At 39.9% G+C, this 18,459-nt stretch overlaps 2 protein-coding genes across 2 annotated transcripts in view; both read right to left on the bottom strand.

Moving 5' to 3' along the window:
• trappc10 (trafficking protein particle complex subunit 10) overlaps positions 1–10,689 on the bottom strand; it is a 28,482-nt gene extending 17,793 nt beyond the window's left edge. The window contains exons 1-3 of the mRNA XM_073473578.1: positions 10,533–10,689; positions 2,642–2,723; positions 1,081–1,216 (exon numbers count right to left, since the gene is read on the bottom strand). Of these exons, the coding sequence (XP_073329679.1) occupies positions 1,081–1,216; positions 2,642–2,723; positions 10,533–10,593 (279 nt within the window). The 5' untranslated portion in view covers positions 10,594–10,689. The remainder of the gene's footprint in view (positions 1–1,080; positions 1,217–2,641; positions 2,724–10,532) is intronic.
• A 2,030-nt stretch (positions 10,690–12,719) lies between these two features.
• Positions 12,720–17,984, bottom strand: cnga4 (cyclic nucleotide gated channel subunit alpha 4). The gene is made up of 7 exons (XM_073474031.1): positions 17,927–17,984; positions 17,721–17,827; positions 16,059–16,642; positions 15,713–15,958; positions 14,559–14,724; positions 13,179–13,524; positions 12,720–12,759 (listed from the first exon to the last, which is right to left on the bottom strand). The coding sequence occupies exons 1-7, from the start codon at positions 17,968–17,970 to the stop codon at positions 12,720–12,722; spliced, it is 1,533 nt and encodes a 510-aa protein (XP_073330132.1). The 5' UTR covers positions 17,971–17,984.
• Positions 17,985–18,459: the final 475 nt, after the last annotated feature.

The following is an 18,459-nucleotide window of genomic DNA, read 5'->3' as shown; positions in this document are numbered from 1 at the left end:
CACTTTGAAAAGGAAATTTTCAAGCAGTATAAAATTGAAAATGTTTCAGTCACTACTACTACACCACTTAAGGTCCAGTCCATAGTAATTGTCATGAGTCACAAGCTGATGACAGCATTTCCTTAAACTAACCAGCTGCTCAGTCAGCAGCAGCAGGTTCCTGCTTCCCTTCCTGTTATTCTCCCGACTGCTTTCCCTAAGCACCCTTGCAAAGCAGATGTCAAGTTCAGTTTAGACTGGGGACAGCAGGGTCCTAAAAGTGCAAGTAAGGCCATGTGCACAACAATACAGATAGATTTGAAAGTATATTCTTTTCTCCTCTCAGACACACAAATCTGATGTTTTTCCACAGAACTGAGCTCTTAAAAAATACAACTTACATTTGAAAATGCTATTTTCTGAGTGTTGTTAACTGACTGAACTTGCATATCCTATAAATTTAACATGAGTGATATGAGTTTGCATATCTTGCATACAGAGCTGTCTGTGACCTATTTTTCCCAAACAGGATGCCCCTAAGTACTCATCTACTCTTAAAGGGTAGACATGCAGACATTGCCTATCTTCAAGAACACATGGAAGAAATAAATTCCACCAAGACTCTGCTTTTATGACTTTCTAGACAGAAAAAGTCAGGTAGCAGTAACATTAAATTACTGATTTTGTGTAACTGCCACAACTTGAAAACTCTAGCAAAACACTACTTGACTGCCTTGACCAATCCCGTAAATTCATCAGTCAGTCAGTCATTTTTTTTTTCCAACCATGCCTCTTGCAACTGACAACCACTAATTTGTTTGCATTTTTGTATTTTAAAAAGTTCCGCAAGTGTAGTTTTTGTGCACCTGAGGGTAAAAAAGGCTTCCTTTTCTGTTCTATAAAAGCCTCTATTATACAAAAGAAGATTGTCTTTGCTGTGTCTTGCATAATTTTAAAACAAGCCTGCCTGTATATTGATACAGTCTGATCATGCAAAATGCATCAATAAATGTTTCCCAGTGATGTTAATTAAATTATTGAGTGACTTAATGACTGAGGTTGTTAGGGTATGTGCGTGTATGTGTGTGTTAAACTACTCACACAACAGTCAGTCCAGTAGATGTGGAGGAAGGGGAAGGTGAGCAGAGCCTTGTTGCCCTCCTTGGGGAGCAGCTCCTCTTTAAACTGGACAAAATTAGCTTCAAGGTGGATCATTTTTGGCGCACGGCCGTACGTCCTGCACAGAGAACAAAGCGGAGCTTTATAGATTCAGCTAAATTATCTTTACAATGAATATTATTTTTATTGCATTATGACAACATATGGCTATATTACATTTAACCCCAGAAACACAGTCATACTCTTGGATAAACAGAAACACTGACTCCTTTATATATCACTGGATCAGCAGCTTTCTCAGTGTTTAAAGGAATATTCCTTGCCTGGGAACCAGGCGGATCTGTCAAGCTCATTTGCTTTGGCAGATGTCTGGTTTGGACCCCCTCCCATTTAGGAAGATTTGCATCCAATCTGATCAGGTACTGGGCCAATCATAACCCTTTATCTAATATGGAGCAGGTTTGACACGATGACTGACAGGAGTGATACTGGTCATCTAGCATCCAGTCTGCAGGCCCGTCCAGGCTCACAAAACTCACAAACTCCCAAATTAGGCATTTTTGATGAAATATGATTCAAGATTCTGTCACTCTGTCATTTTTTACTTGTTAAATGTTTAAAGAAACACATTTTTGTGTACTGTAATACAAGCTGGTACCTGTTTAAAAACTAACCAGGAACGACCCTGACTTGGATGAGTCAGGGTCGTTCCTGGTTTGTTGTTCCTGGTTTGTCAGCGCTACATCCGCGTTTTGTTGCTCTAACTGGTTGTAGGTCTATCTAATTGAGCCCAGAGGCATTTTGGTCTGCAACCTGTAGTGAGCACCCCTTAGAAATCAAGGATTGGACTAAAACACATCTGTGAATTAGTCAGGCGTTGAAGATCACTTTATTGTCATAGTTTTGACTAATACCATCCTCTATCAAACCCCTGCGTGAGCAAGAACTTTATTTGAGACAGGCTTTTATCAAATACAGGCTTTTGCAGCATTCTAACTTCATCAGTTCAAAATCAATTACATCCCTTGATTGATCAGCAACTTAACAAATCTTATAGATCCCAGAATATGACATTACATCTCTCAGTACTAGAACCCCTGGGGCTGTGTTCATTCACCGTTGTTGATCTCACCACAACACAGGTGACGAACAGTGATCAAAATATGTCACATATCAAAACTCTGATAGACATCTCTGATATGCTTCATTGAATTTCTTAGTACAAATAAATTAGAATGTTAAATGGAATATCAATACAGACATCATATAAAAACAGCACAACGGAGCACCCATTAGCTCAGTTGGTAGAGCAGGCATCCCTGAGGCTTTGTCCTCGCTGCAGCGGCCCCGGCCACCAGCACAACGGCGCCCCGTTGTGCTGGTGACACGCAGCAAAGGGCCTTTGCATTAATGGGAGCCCATTAACTATATCCTCCAAAATGACCATCGACCGTACTGACACAGCGGCAACAAAAATCAACAGCTTTAAAATTATATTTATGACAATGTTTTCATAAAATGCATTCACCAGGGCAGTACTCACCTCCTCCACTCCATTGGCTCCCTGGGAAGTTGTTGGGCCAATGAGGTATATAGAGATGTAAACAAGCTCTGGTCTCCAGCACCTGTGATGAAAGGAGCAGCATAAAGATGGTTACAAATTTGGTCAAATTAAGAATTCAAATAGCTCACATGAAAATTCAAATCTAGTATCTACCTTCTCACGCCCTCAAAAATAAATGTGGGTGAAAATGATACATTCTCTGGACTTGTTATAGTGACTGAAGTTCTTCACATTTGACTACTCAAAGTTTTAGCATAAAGGGACATGAAGGATACGGTACTCTCAGCCCATGCTTGACTGTGGTGACTGTCACCTGTCCTCCGGCAGCTTCTAATTCATTGCAGACTTACCTTTTGGTGGTTTTTGGTTGCCTCTTGACCATCCTGACCAGTTTTCTGTCAGCAGCAGGTGATAGTTTGTGTTTTCTTCCTGATGGTGGCAGTGACACAACTGTGCCATGCACTTTATACTAAGAATTGTTTGCACAGTTGAACTTGAGACCTGTAACTGCTTTGAAATGGCTCCAACTGACTTTCCTGACCTGTTTAAATCAATAATGCGTTCTTTCAGACAAAGATGAGCTCCTTAGACTTTCCCATTGTAGTTTTTGTGGCTAAGTCTAACGTGTGTATCAAACAAGCCCTACTTAAATTGGCCCAGAGACGTCATCAGCTTCTATTAATCATAAACACTCAGAAAATGTTTAGAGGCCATGCAATAAAGCAAATTTGATTGACACAACTTTCTATAATCACCAAAATTGATCATACAAGGCGCAACATGTATATTTGTGATCCAGCAGATTTGGTCACTTTTTTAGAAGACTTATAATAAATTCCTTATTGAACCAAACTTCATGAATGTTTTTGTGACAAACTAGTTTGTGTTCCTCTCATTCCATCACAGAAAAATGAGAGTTGTAGAAGTCATTGGAACGGAAGACTGCCAGATTATTATTTTTCTACACAGCTAGGAATATTCAAAAAACAAACTTAAAATGTAAAATATATAAATACCTATAAATAAAGTTACATTTAAAATGCAAAAGCTGAAAAGTAAATGCTCAAACTGAAAGCATTTCTAAAGATTAAATAATAGGAATATTCTGCATTTGTGCCATGTCTGCCGTGAGTATTTCATATCCAGGAATTCATATCATAAACTCTACTACTGACTACCCCAGTAACAATGTGGGCACATTTGCACCTTGACCAGAAACAGTCTTGCTTAAAATGTTTTATCATTAACAACAGAATAAAGCCTCCAGACTAATTAACTAAACAACATTGAGAGTACCGGGTCATTTCTGTCTTTTCTGTTGACTGAGTGGTAAATTCCTGCTTCCAAAAAGCTTTGGAAATTAGCTCTGTATTGCAATTAATTCATATGTCAGACCACATTTTCATGCTTTTCTTTAGGGAGCTTCATGTTGAGTTGAACAGTTATCTGCACAGCTGTTTAAAAATGTTGAGAAATATGTGTGGTGTGATAAATTTCAACATCTGTGATGTATCATCTTGGTCAATCTTTTTTAAGACACAGGAATCAAACATAACATCATGATATTTACATCCAAGAATCACAAGTGTGCCCAAGAGGGCATTACAATCTGCACAAAATGCAGTATCCTTGGACCCTGTTTCACCACCATTTGATTTCTACGTATATTAAGCACCCAAGTGCACAAAGTGTCAAAGCCATTTTAACACACACAAACCAACAGCTATAAATGGCTCCACTGTCAAAAAGCAGAAAATATGTGTCTCTACGTCAAGGACAACAAAAAGTAAGTAAAAAAGGGCCTACTTTGTTAGTATGATAAAATGCACTCCCCTACAAAATCACCCCAGTCATCCCAGAATGTTTAATTATTTCCAAATGGAGTATTTCTTTCCTACATAGCAATATATATTGCAGTAAACCAAAATATCACAATGTCAGTTTTTCCAATATTATTTAGCCCTTCTATACTGCATAGACGCCTCAAAATCAGGGTATCAGTCATTCCTACTGAAAAGACAAACATCAACCCTTGTTTGCTTCTAAGTAAAAATCCACCCGTCAGCTCATCTCATGCTGCTCATTATGGAGAGCAGCCCTCAAGTATTGTGACAGCTTTGCCATTTGTTTGAATTTGTGTAAATAAGTCAGTGAGTGCATCCATCTTCCAAATCATCAGCAGTCCCATGTACCAGACCCTCACTTCTCCCCTTATGACTGGTAAAATCTACAGTAATTGAACTCAATTTCACAGCCAGTGCCCAATGTCATTCATGGTAGCTGTGTGCATATTGATAAACAATGACTTGAAATGAGGCAACTAGACTGAAACTGGACTACATCCAACAAACCATATATAAAGCCCTTTTTATAAACACCCCCAGAGATTACAAGGGACTGCTAGTCCTACACTGTTTATCGTGTTAATGTAAACAGACTCAAACATTCTTCAAGAAAAACATCAGTACTTAAATCTCATGGTGAGCTTTACTTGAATCCAAGTGTGCTGGAGTTGGGCCAACACTTCTCCCTGTGCTGACAGTCTGACTGCATTGTAAATCAATTATCCTTGCTGCCCACTGTCAACACCTGGACAGATTCAACACTTCACTGGATGTCGAGTTTTGCTGTTTGCCATTGAACTAGTGCATCATATACCATAAAATAAAGATGTGAGACATATACAATCAATAAAGTAACAAAATACTTCTAACTGTTGCTATGGCGTCGGCACACATGGATGCAGCGGGCCCTCTAGGGATCAGCGAGAGTGAAAGTTTTGGGTGTCCTATCTATCCCAGATGTTCAGTCTGCAAAATTTACTGCCGAGAGACTTTACTAAAAATCAGGGTATCGCAGGCTGCTAAAACTATGACGCTTGGTTGCGATTTGGACAAATTACGCCAGCACGGGATCTTATTGAAGCCAGCCAACTGTAAGAAGAGAAGGCAGAAGCGGTGCGAACGTAAACAAAAGAGGGGGAAGAGAGCCGGTATCCATGGTAGGCTAAAGGCCCACCCCTCCAGACCAGCAGAGCAGTTGCTCCTACAACAAGCTGGATGAGCTACGTCAGTTGAGAGAAACCCACAGAGAGTGGAAAGATTGCTGTGCGTTTGCTTTCACGAAAACATGGTTCCAGGACAATATCCCAGACGCAGCCCTACAGCTGGAGGGGATGACGACTTTCCGGGCAGACAGAGATGCAGCTACCTCTGGTAAAAGTCAAGGAGGGGTCTGTGCATCTATATCAACAAAGACTGGTGTGTAAACGCCACCACTAAACACTGCTCTCAGCTGGCGGAGTTCCTCGTCATGAAATGCCGGCCATTCTATCTGCCGAGGGATTCCACCATAGTGATTGTAGCCGTTGTTTACATAGCTCGTAGCGAAAATGCCAAAGCTAATGCTAACGAGGCACTTGGAGGGCTACATGATGCCATCAGTGAGCTCCTGACAGCTTTGTAGTGGTGACAGAGGATTTCAACCACACCAGTTTAAAGGCTGTTTTCCCCAAGTTCAAGCAAGTTGTGGACTTTAAAACCAGAGGAGAGAACATGTTGGAGCTGTCTTATACAAACTCCCCAGATGCATACAAAGCAACGCCCTGCTCCCACCTCGGCCCTTCTGATCATCTATCTGTTAAGCTGGTGCTTGCTTACAAACCACTACTGAAGCGCAGCAGGCCAGTGAAAAAACAAATCAGGACCTGGCCTGAGGGGGCAGACTCAGCACTTCAGGACTGTTTCATGCACACCGACTGTGATGTTTTTAAGACAGCAGCCTCGCAGGGAGATCAGATAGACATTGAATAGTATGCTGAGGCGGTAACCAGCTACATTGCAAAGTGCACAGAGGATGTCACTGTAATTAAGACCTTCACTGCACGTGGCAACTGAAAACCCTGGATGACTACAGAGGTGCGCTCACTGCTGACAGCCCGTGATGCAGCCTTCAGCGCAGGGGATATGACTGCTCTCCGCTCAGCCAGGTCTGCACTCTCAAAGGGAATCAAGGCTGCAAAAGGCACCTATGCAGAGAAAATCCAGGGACACCTCTATGACACAGGAAACACCAGGCAGGTGTGGCAGGGAGTCCAAGCGCTGACAGATTACAAGTCCAGGCAGGGGGTCAACGACGATGATGCTTCTTTTCCGGAGAGGCTCAACAACTTCTTTGCATGCTTTGAAGCACCAAACCAGACAACCAGAGGGTGGGCTTGTCCTTCTCTTCCATCTATCAGGCCAGCCCTCAACATCAACGCAGCAGACACACGCAGGGCCCTAACCAGGCTCAACCCATGGAAAGCGAGAGGCCCAGATAACATCCCGGGACGTGTGCTCAAAACCTGCGCTGGTGAGCTAGCAGATGTCCTGACTGACATCTTCAACATCTCCCTCAGTCCCCAGATGCTTCAAAACACCCACTATAATACCAGTAGCAAAGAAATCAGTTGTATCCTGTCTGAATGACTACCGCCCCGTCGCACTGACACCAATTGTGATGAAGTATTTTGAGTGGCTTGTCAAACCACACATCACAGCTAGCCTTACTGCACCACATGACCCACACCAGTTTGCTTATCGTCCCAACCGCTCCACAGAGGATGCAATATCCACCACTTTGCACTCAGTCATCACCCATCTGGACCAGAAAGACACCTACGCCAGAATCCTGTACCTTGATTTCAGCTCAGCATTTAATACCATCATCCCCCAGAGACTAATGGAGAAACTCCTCCTACTTGGCCTGAACACCGCCACACCTCCCTGTCTCCAACACGGAGAGACCTCTGTCTGTCCGTGTTGGAAATAACACCTCCAACTCCATCACGCTGAGCACTGGATCTCCTCAAGGCTGTGTACTCAGTCCATTGTTGTTTTCACTGCTAACACACGACTGTGCATCCAGAAAACGAGGGGAACCAGATCATCATCAACACCACAGTGGGGGGACTCATTCATAGAAATGAGGAATCAATGTACAGAGAAGAAGTTAAACACATAGAGGATTGGTGCAGAGAAAATAATCTGGTGCTCAATACGGACAAAACGAAGGAGATGACTATCAACTTCCGGAGGTCTCAGCCCGAGAACGCTCCACACAGGAGAGAGTGGAGAACATCAAGTTCCTCGGAGTGCAGATCTCGCAGGACCTAAGCTGGAATAAGAACACCTCAGGGATCACGAAACGGGCCCAGCAGAGACTGTACTTCCTGAGGAAGCTGAAACAAGCCTCTCTCCCCATCAGCATCCTCAGGACCTTCTATAGTGGTGTGGTGGAGAGTGTTCTGACATATTGTATCTCAACATGGTACTCCAGCTGCAGTATGTCAGACAAAAAAGCCCTGCAGAGAATAGTTAGAGGAGCTGAGAGGGTCATCGGAGTTTCCCTTCCCTCTGTCCAAGAACTCTTCCTAAGCCGCTGCAGGAGCAGGGCACTGAACATGTCAGGGATCCCTTCCACCCTCTCCACACATTCTTTGAACTGCACCCATCAGGAAAACGGTTCCGGAGGCCGAACAAACAGACTAATCAACAGCTTCCTTCCACAAGCTGTTAGATTGTTGAACTGCTGATCTGGAGCATGTGCACTACTGCACTTCATGAGCCTTAGTCAGAGTTTTAATTTTAAATTATTATTGTAATATATTGTGTGTATTTATTGTGTTCTTTTGTGGGATCCCGGAGAAACGCAATCTCATTTTTGCTGCACTGCTTTTGTTGGAACAGCTAAATGACAATAAAGCTTTGATTGATTGATTGATTGATTGATTGATTGAAAAAAATATGAATTGATCTCCTTCATAGCTCATGGCTTCCAGCAAACACTGTAATTTGGTGGTCTTTTCAATTTGTTTGGTCCTGAGTGATTCTGTGTTCTGATGTGAAACTGGAAGCTGAATGCCATTGTCAAAATCCAGCAACATACACATTTAGTTAATGTGCGGGTTAGTTTATCTCATTAATCTTTCCAGGGTCTCAAAGCTCCTGTATATTACAAACAAAACTGAACTTTGGATGCTCACAAAGGCTATCAAAAACTGCTATCAAATACAACCCTGCAAAGTTAACATTTGTTTGATGTCTGTGATTGTGTGACTCAACCTTTAAAGTAAATATACAACACTGCTCATCCCCAGTAAAACCAGAAGGAGCAGAGAGTTGCATACTCATAATTAATGATGAAAGCTCTTTAGTCATAAACAATGTTTCAGTGTATGCTAATGTCTTTCGAATAAGCTGCAGGTGATTTAAATCAATGATCTCCCAGCGCAATCAGCATTAACATAAAGAGAGAACATAAAGAGAGGTCATTCATAGTCATTCATAGACACCTAACATCTGTAACCTTCCTCACAGAACTCTGACTGACTGGTGTTTTTTGCATCCAACTTGAGGCAACTGGTGACTTACACAGTGAACCTTACAATATATTCCGAAGCTGATATTATCAGCCGATATTGGCCTATCACAGATACATCTGTATTGGTGTATATGTTGTCCGACATGTGGCAGTATTAAACTTTTGGATAGTCGCAAAAAAATGTGTGTATAATGGCCAATATGTCGATATCAGAATTTTTCACTCCCTAATATTAGAATCAGCATATTCTTACATGCAAGTACTCTTTTTTACCTCAGCCCTAGTTTGTGTCTCTCATTTAATAACTCAACAGTTGAGAATTTTCAGAAATAAGTCACTGTTTGAAAAATGTTTCCTTATCAATGCAATAAAACCTTAATCCATCATGTTCATAATCTTTTTTTTTTTTTTTTTAAAAAAAAAGACTATTCTGCCTTTAGTTTTAAAAAATATATATTTCCTCTGCAATGTAGCAGATTGGAATTTTTAATTTTTACTTGACATAACAAAGTTTGCAACAGGAAAAGATGTTAAGTTGATCAGTTGTTATCTTTGCTCAAGTCAGATGATGCAGGATTTAAAGAAATTCGGCAAATTCGGCATCACTGGTTGCAGACTCTTTGGGGACCATGGGTATAGCCTAAGAATCGCTCATGTTTGTTACGGAACTTGTAAGTGATGCCTATTTCTGAATCTAATCATCAATGCAAATGTCACACATGTAACAAGATTATTTCAGACACATACACCCGAGTTAGGACACCAGATAACCCCTCAGGAAACCCAGGATCCCACTTGGGGTAACATGCGACTTAAGTTTTTGATTCCATCAACAAATCCCGCTGGTTAACTGTCACAATTATGATTTCCTGTATATTCCGACTTTACGGTGCCTCTGTCCACTCCGGTCATGGGGCACTTTTGGACCACTCTGTCCTAAAAATGGAGCAGGTGCTCGCCACTGCCAGATCCGGTTCTTAAAATAACCTCTCCAAGAAGCCTTCATAAGATTCTATGGGATTTATGAATGGCAAACTGACCCCGAGGGCCGATACATCACGTAGCGACTACTGTCTGAGGTGCCAACAGAGGTAGTTGTTGTCTGTCCAGTAGGGAACAAGGTGATATCCTTACCAAAACTGCTGCACTTAGCCGTGACGTCTTGTCGTTAGCCAACATTAGGCCTTTTAATCATTGTAGCTACTAGCTAACTGGAAGGAGATACCGTTTTCACGATAACATTTAGAACCGACAGCAGTGCAGTATCTAAGTATGAAAATATTATAGTCTTGAGAAGAAGAAATTCAACCACCAATCGCCACACACACACACACACACACACGTACACAGGCGTGCGCGCACACACACACACATACTCAGCGTCTCGAGGCTTGTTAATATATAAGGGTACCAGCTAGCTTAGCCAAAACAAGCTAATGAAAATAGCTAGCTTGCTAACTGTCAAGACCATAAAAAATAACAACGTCTCATTTTAAGAAACACTCACATGTCACAATCGGCTTGTTTTCCATAGTGTAGATAATAGGCTTTTCCTCTTGACACTCCATATGTGTTAGCGGTAGTACTCCATGAAAATGACATACAAACAGAGGTTTCTTAGTAAGTGCTTATGTATGCAATTGTGTTGTATCGATGGGGCCTATGTCCCCTCTGCACTTCCGGGAAGTACGTAAACTGTGCGTCATTAAAGGGCCAATCTGTGTTTTTTGTGACACGTTACAGGTGTATTAGAGGTAAAAGTAAGCTGGTGGTGTTTCTTACAGAAATGGAAAAAGTATTCAGAACCGTTAGGCCTACTTCAGTAAAAGTAGGTTCAACTGTAAGTCCAGTATTCCAATTTTTTATTTAAGTATCTCAAAAGTATTATTAGCCATTCGTAGCCTACTACCAAAAGTAAAAGTAGTCATCGTAGAGAAGAATAGCTCCTGGCAGTGATACATTGTTAGATATTGAGGTTTTACCTACAACATGTATGTAAAGTAAAACACAGCAACAAAAATGTTCATACTGGTGTCACATGACATGACCTCATCTAATAATGTTTGAGGGACTGACATGTAAAAATACAGGAAAATATGTGTTAAATTACCCTACATCAATCATTTTCTAAATTACACTTTAGAGAGGTAAGACTATTTGAAAAGATTTTAAAATTGGTGTTGACTAGGGCTGCACAATTAATCGCAAAATAATCTAAATCACAATATGACTAAGTGCAATATCCAAAGAACTGCAATTATTTTTTGAAGGTAAAATATGCCACAAAACAGTGTTTTAATGAAATTTTGTAGTGCTACAGAGATGCTCTGGCCTACAAAGCTTGTTCTCCAGATATAATAAAACATGTTCATTTGGCAGAGACCGGGAGAAATGCCACATCATCATGATTTTACTTGTTTTTCAATGACAATGAAAATTTTGATGTAAAATGTTATCATCCATAATAATCATGAATTGTATCACAATTGCAATATCTGTCAAAATAATCGCAATATCACTTTTTGACCATATCGTGCAGCCCTAGTGTTGACCTTTGATAGAAGTGTGATCAAAAAAATCCCTTATTGCCTATCTGCGGCCTGCTGAAATGCCCAGTACCCAGTAATTATGGCAACTGGGTAAAGGGATTACAAAAAAATTATATCTATAAACATAATTGCATTGCATTTCTTTGCACATTGAATACTGTTTCCAGAAAACAAAATGATTAGAATCAGAATCAGCTTTATTGGCCAAGTATGTGTACACAAACAAGGAATCTGACTGTGTTTAATTTGCTCTCAATGTACAGGGAATAGTATAATACACATTCAGTTTAAAAGAAAATACATGATTGACGGATTTAGACAAATATAGATAAACAATATAAAATTCATAGCTGTAATGTTCTAGAATGTAATTGCAATTTGTCACTGTCCCAGTAAGAACTTATTAAGCCCTAGTAACTTTAATTCAGTAGTTTTCAGTGGAGAGTTGTGTGCTGATCTAAATGTTTTCCACTCTGGGCAGGTGAAAGAACAGGGGAAACACTGAAGACCATTTTACCATAAAAAACAATGATGAATATTAACACAAAATACTGCTTATTCAATGTTTCAATAAAACATTTTCATCTGCTCTTACTAAATAAAATATATTTTTAGATGTTTTTAAGCCCAAAATAGACTCAAGATGAATATTCTCTCCATGCTGCATATATTAAAGAGATCTGATTCATCACACCAAGTCCGTAATTCTTCAGAGAATTAGCACTCTCAAACTCCAACAAGGAGAATTTCCCTTACAATATTCATATGGTACAACCACCATGTAAAATTTATATTCAAATTAAATTCATTTAAAAAGCAGTCAATTTGCCAGCATTCAACCTACAAAAATGTCTATGAAGTATATTATCAAATCAACATCAAAAGGTGTAAATAAATGAGAAATTCAAAAACATCTATTATGTCATTTCAGCACCTTGTTCTTTTCCGTATGATTCACATCAATCTATGGTGGGGGTTCAATGCTGCCATCCAGGGGTACAAAGATGTATTGCAGAAAGTGTGTCAATGGGATGTTGAGGTTTTCAATAATTTTATTAATAAAACACAGACAAGCCCCTACAGACAAAGATGTACATTTGGATTGTAAGAACTTCAATCTCATTTTCAGTTCTTATGTTTTTTATTCATTTTTCAGCCTTTCTTTCTGTTCCATCTTCCTTTTTTCTGAGTCTTCTTCAGCCTTTCCTCTCTCCTCTTCAGATTCTCTCCATTCCCTTTTCCTTTCTTTCTCATCTTCAGGTTCAATCTCAGCTCCATCTCCTTTTCCCAGTCTGTCATCTACTTTCTCTTTTTTCTCTCCTTCATTTTTTTTCTTTTCCTGATCATCTACATCTTTCGACCCAGGTTTATCTCCCTCTACCATCCTTTCCACGTCCTCTTTTGTACTTTTAGTGCTCTCTCCATCTCCTTCTTTGGTCACATCATTACCATCTTCTCTCTGTCTCTGTTTTTGTACCTCTGCATCTGAACCCTCCTCTTCCTCTCCTTCTGCCTCTTCTCGCTCCCATCCAACCTCCCCTCCCACCCCTTCACCTCTTCCCTGTGCTCTTTCTCCTTCTTCCCCACATTCTAGCAGCTGAGACAGCGCTGCCACCTCCGACTCCAGCTGCTCCACCCTGGCCTGCATCTTGCGGTTGCTGGACTCTAATTCCACCATAAGTCGAGCTAGTTTTGTTTGCAGGATTTCCAACTTGCTTTCCAGCCTTTTTATCTTGGTATCAACTTTCTCTGCTTCCTCCTCCTCTCCCTCCCCATTCTCCTCCAACATGCCCATCTTAGTGAGGATCTGTCTGCCTTTCTCCTCCAGGTGACTTTTGGCTGCAGGAAACTCAGATAGCACATCTGTCAGGTCCTCTTTGGACAGGCTGAACAGGTCAGAGTGGCCAATGCTTCGGATGTTGGCAGTACGACGATTGCCTGATTTGTTACCTAAAAGGAAACAAGGTTTCTTTAAAACTTTGCTGAGATTTTTTTTTTTAAACAAATTAATTTCAATACAAAGGGTCTGATGTTACCTAACCATGTTCTATTATCCAATGAAAGCTCATTTCAGAATTAACATGAACTTTAAGGAAATATTCATGTCTTACATGTAAAAAAATATCACAGCAGTATAATAAATATTAAAATATTACAGTTGTGTCTCTCAACGCTGCAGTGCATGGTTTATGTGTTGAGTTTGACTGTATTATTTTACAGTCTTTTACAGTCTTTCTGTTAACATTTTCTTAGGATTAATATTATAGATGTTAATGATGTACTTTTTTTATGTCTTAATGTTTAAAGCTACTCTGCATGAATAATATGTGCAATATGAGTTTTCTAACATTATTGCTTGCGCTTTCTTGCTTTGCAGTGAATAACGGATGTTATCATATTATTGAATCAATGTTATGCTGCTTTTAGTTGAAAATTGGCCAGCTGGTTAACAATGGCACAATAACAGACATGTGGATTAGTGCATGATGTCCCGCTATACATCCAGCACATAGATAAATACAGATTGTTTCTGGCCCAGATTTGAATTATTACATTTGGAAGCAGTAACCACAAAACTGTCTTATCTGATTGTGGGACTCCACATGTCATGGATATTCCCACAGATTTTTGCAAAAGAGTGCCAACTATAAGAGTGTGACCACACTGCATCAATGTTATTTTTGCTTATTTCATACTCCATCATACTTTAAAGGTATCGTACACTACTTTCTGGCTTTCTAGCCTCACTGTTCCATTTCAGAGGACAATGTCCTTGCATTAGCTTCATCCACAGGATCTTTCCATGCACATTTTTTGACTCCAACTGACCCTAAATTTAAGGTCAGTTGAACTAAATTTGAGCTAAAAAACAACCTACCAAATGTCCCAGTCTGGACCAATCTTTACACAGTAGGTTCTTAATTCCGGGGGGCTTTGCTTCATAAGTACAGAGCATGAACATGTGCAATTGACACTTTACTTACCTTTGATATTGAGAATACTAATTTCCCCAAAGAAATTCCCTTCACTCAGCACAGCAAACTCTGTGACCCCATCATCTGCAACAACTGCAAGTTTTCCCTCTTTGATGATGTACATCTCATGGCCTACATCCCCTTTCCTGCAGACGAACTCTCCTGGACTGAACACCTGCAAGGCAAAAGGTATGAGATAACTCCACAGCCTAACACATTTCCTATTTATATCACAACCTGCCACGTGGCTTCTGAAGGGACTAGCTAATCCTGTCCAATCCTATCTCCATGCCTTTACTCCCGATCTTGAATAATAATTTGCCAAGTTGGCTTTCACAAAGTTCTTATCTAAAGAACACCATAGGCATCATTTGAAAATATTCAAATGATAATGACCTACACCTAACAGAGGTTCAATGTAAGTTCAAAGCCCCACCTTTGAATCTACATTGAACTTCTCTTAGGTGTAGGTCTACACAGTCAAATTACTTGAAATCTTCTCAATTCTGGTTGAGCAAAGAATCACATTATCATGACCCTATGCTCAAACTGCTACAGCATATGAATCAAATGGTGAAGTCAGATTCTCTCTTTCTCCAGTCTTTAACCTTTTCAATTACACAAAGGAGCCTAAACAGGACTGCAGTCAGTATCAATATAGGCTTATAGGTATAGGAATTAAATGACAGCTATCACAATTAATCTGAGTGGACAAAGTTACCTGTCATAAATTGTTCCATATATTTATTCAAAAAATGCAAGTATCTCCCAAAAAATATTTAAAAAATATATATAACAGATAATTGTGTAACATTAACAATGTAATTAATTCTACCCTTTAGATCACAACCACAATGGAAGATATAATTGATGTCCAGAACTGTAAAAGTCTAAAACAGTCTTATTGTATTATAGACTGCTTTGTGGTTGTTTTAGTCTGATAACCCTTCAAACTCATTGATGCAAAGTAGACTTCCTGGATTACATTTTAATGTTCTCACACGTATCTGTACCTTCATGGCTACACACCACCATCAACACAGCTCCTTACGATTTATCAATGTAGTGCTATTTATGTTCCGAACACCTTTCAGAACACTGCTACACCCCAGTGCCTGCCTTGAGCCACCTGTACCCTTTGACCACCATCTTTTTCCCCTGACCTGAGGTGTTAGTTTAAGCACCAGCTCCTCCAGTAGACTTTTCTCACAGCTCTGGAAGATGGTGACTTTTGAGAGTGTGGGAAGGTGAACGCTGACTGCGATCTCAGTCCTCAGGTGTACAGGCAGCTGCTGGAGGATCTCATTCTCTCGCATGATTTTCTTGTTGATGTGAAGATGCTGGTACCAGTTGTCGATACGATGTCGAAGCTCCTTGCTGATGTGATGGCTACGCAGGTATGCCTTCACCTGAAATAGAAAAAGGAAGAATCTAAGCCATCACTGTACTTTTTCTCAGTTTCTGAAATTTTCATGGGGAAGTCTTCTTTCTGAGAGTCTTCCAACTAACCAGCTCATGGTTGGGGAAGAAGACATTATCACGGTCCCTCAGGCTTGTGATGACATTGCCAACATTGCCAACAATTGATGCAAACACCAAAACGGCAATGAGCAGGTCTGCAATCATAAACAAGTATTCCTCTTCCCTTTTTGGCAGCGGAGTGTCTCCTACTGTGGTGAAAATCTGGGCAGAGAACCAGAAGCAGTAAAAGTACTGACGACGCATGGAGGCAAACTCTGGGTTGGTGATGTTGGGGTAGACCCAACGATCACTGCCAAAGCCAATGTAGCTAGACAGTGCAAAGTAGAGACAGGCATTCCAGTGGATCAACACAAAGATGTAGATCATTAGCTTAGAGATGCGGAAGGTGTTTGGGTAGGAGGTTCTCGTCTCCATGCGATCCAGGGCCTCATTGAGTCGTGGCATACGCAGTAGGCGATTGATCCTCACCAGTGGAGTTTGGATGCCAAAGACAAAGTAGAGAAAGTCAGTGGGCATCAGGGAAGCCAAATCCCTTAAGAAACGTTTAGAGTGTAGGTAGTGCTTTTTCAGCTGAGTTAGATCCTTGACTAGGATGCCCTGATCCAAGTAGCCTGGAGAGAGAAGGACAAGGTTTTAAAAAGCCCAGGGTACACTTCATACACTGATACAATTACCTCGTCAAAGCATAGTTAGAAGCTAACGATTAGCATCGTATCAAAGCTGTCTGACTTGCAAGATTTAATAATGCTTTCACATCATGAATGGAATGTAGTCATGGGAAAGATACCCATGTTTATGATTTGTGAGCTTTCTCACCTTCTGACAACTTGAGATGATTGATTGATTGAGTTTCTCATGAGTAGGTTAACATACTGCAACTGTATCCATTGATTGTTAATCAGTTTTGCTGAACTATATATTTGCCTTTTTGCTTTTTCAGGTACAACTTTTATGGTGACATGAATGGTATTTACAACTTTGAACTCCAGTGTGACATGAATGTGGCATTAACCCATCAATGATATGGCTGATGATGCCTGTTCAATTCATTAAAACTAGGTTGACATTTTGTTACTGTTCAAATTATTATTTAGTTCACAGGTAATAACTTTGAGCAAATTATCTTACTTCTGTTCATATAAGTGAAAATCCTTTGTGTTTTGCAATGAAATATAAATAAATTTAAAATTATCAGTACCTGTGGGTTTGAATTAGCCTGAACTTTAAAACAAATACCAAAGGTGCATTTGGATAAACACTTGTTTTTCTTTTAGCCGACACTCACAGAACATATCAGGCTGTGCAGGGCTAAATTACTTCCCAGTACCACAGGACAAACCCCATAATAACTAGCATTACTCAAATATCATTGTAATTTAAAGTGTTGTTGTCTAAATGTGCGTGTGTCATTTTAACATAATGTCATCATACTGCGTTTTAGACCTTGTATAAAGAAATCTCACCTCAATTAAAAAGGGGTTACTTCTATGAAAATTGGTTGAAGGCTCTGATTGGACTATTCAGGATAAATTTAGTATATTACAAAATTTGTCTATATAGTCAAGAGTCAGATTTTTCTACCGCCTCTTTATCATATATGTTTGTTTCTGTATAGTGTGTACGTAACCAATTAAAATCTGAAGAATTATATTCCAGACTCAATCAAAATGTACAAAATCAAATATTTACCGGTATGAACAGTGATGATCATGTCAACCATATACATGAGGTCTGACAGATAGTCCAGTGTAAGCCACACAGGCAGGTAGCTCAGTGCAATTTTAGTGAAGCACGTCCTGAGAAATGACAGATAAGACTGGGTTTTAAGGGATACCAAGTGATTAAAAGTTATATGCTTATAACTATCCTATATTCATCGTATTCCATGTTTGTACCTTAAAATGATGATCACTGAGTTGTAGACAACAGGCAAGATCATGAGCTGTATCCAGACGTAATAAAACTGTTCTGCTGGATCAACTGTCAACTCTTTCCAGCTAGGAGGGAAATGATGATGAAGAGAGGAGAAGGGGGAAAATGAGGTTTCATAACTTGATCAGCCAATATGTTGTTAGTGTAATATGAGGACAATTGTTGTTCATGGCTAAATGATACAAAACTATATCACAGCATAATGTCTTAAATACCTAAACATATTTTGGAAAGATATAGGCCATGCGGTTGTAAAGCATCAGCTTATATGGGATGAACATGATTTAACTTGTCATCAACTAATTCTGAATGCTTATATTGCAACATAAAAAGGATAATTTTTTGCAAAGATTTTGCAGATTTTTTTTTTAAATTGAACAATATACAAATTGAAATGCAAATACAAGAATGTACAATTTGAAGAGAAAAGCTCTTGTTGTGGATGAAAATGCTTTCTAGTGCTGTACAATAGCTGGACTTGAGACATTCATTCTCT

This window comes from Pagrus major, chromosome 9 (genome assembly GCF_040436345.1).
Source record: "Pagrus major chromosome 9, Pma_NU_1.0".
Taxonomy (NCBI): Eukaryota; Metazoa; Chordata; class Actinopteri; order Spariformes; family Sparidae; genus Pagrus; species Pagrus major.
This window is presented reverse-complemented; position numbering and strand designations above follow the sequence as displayed.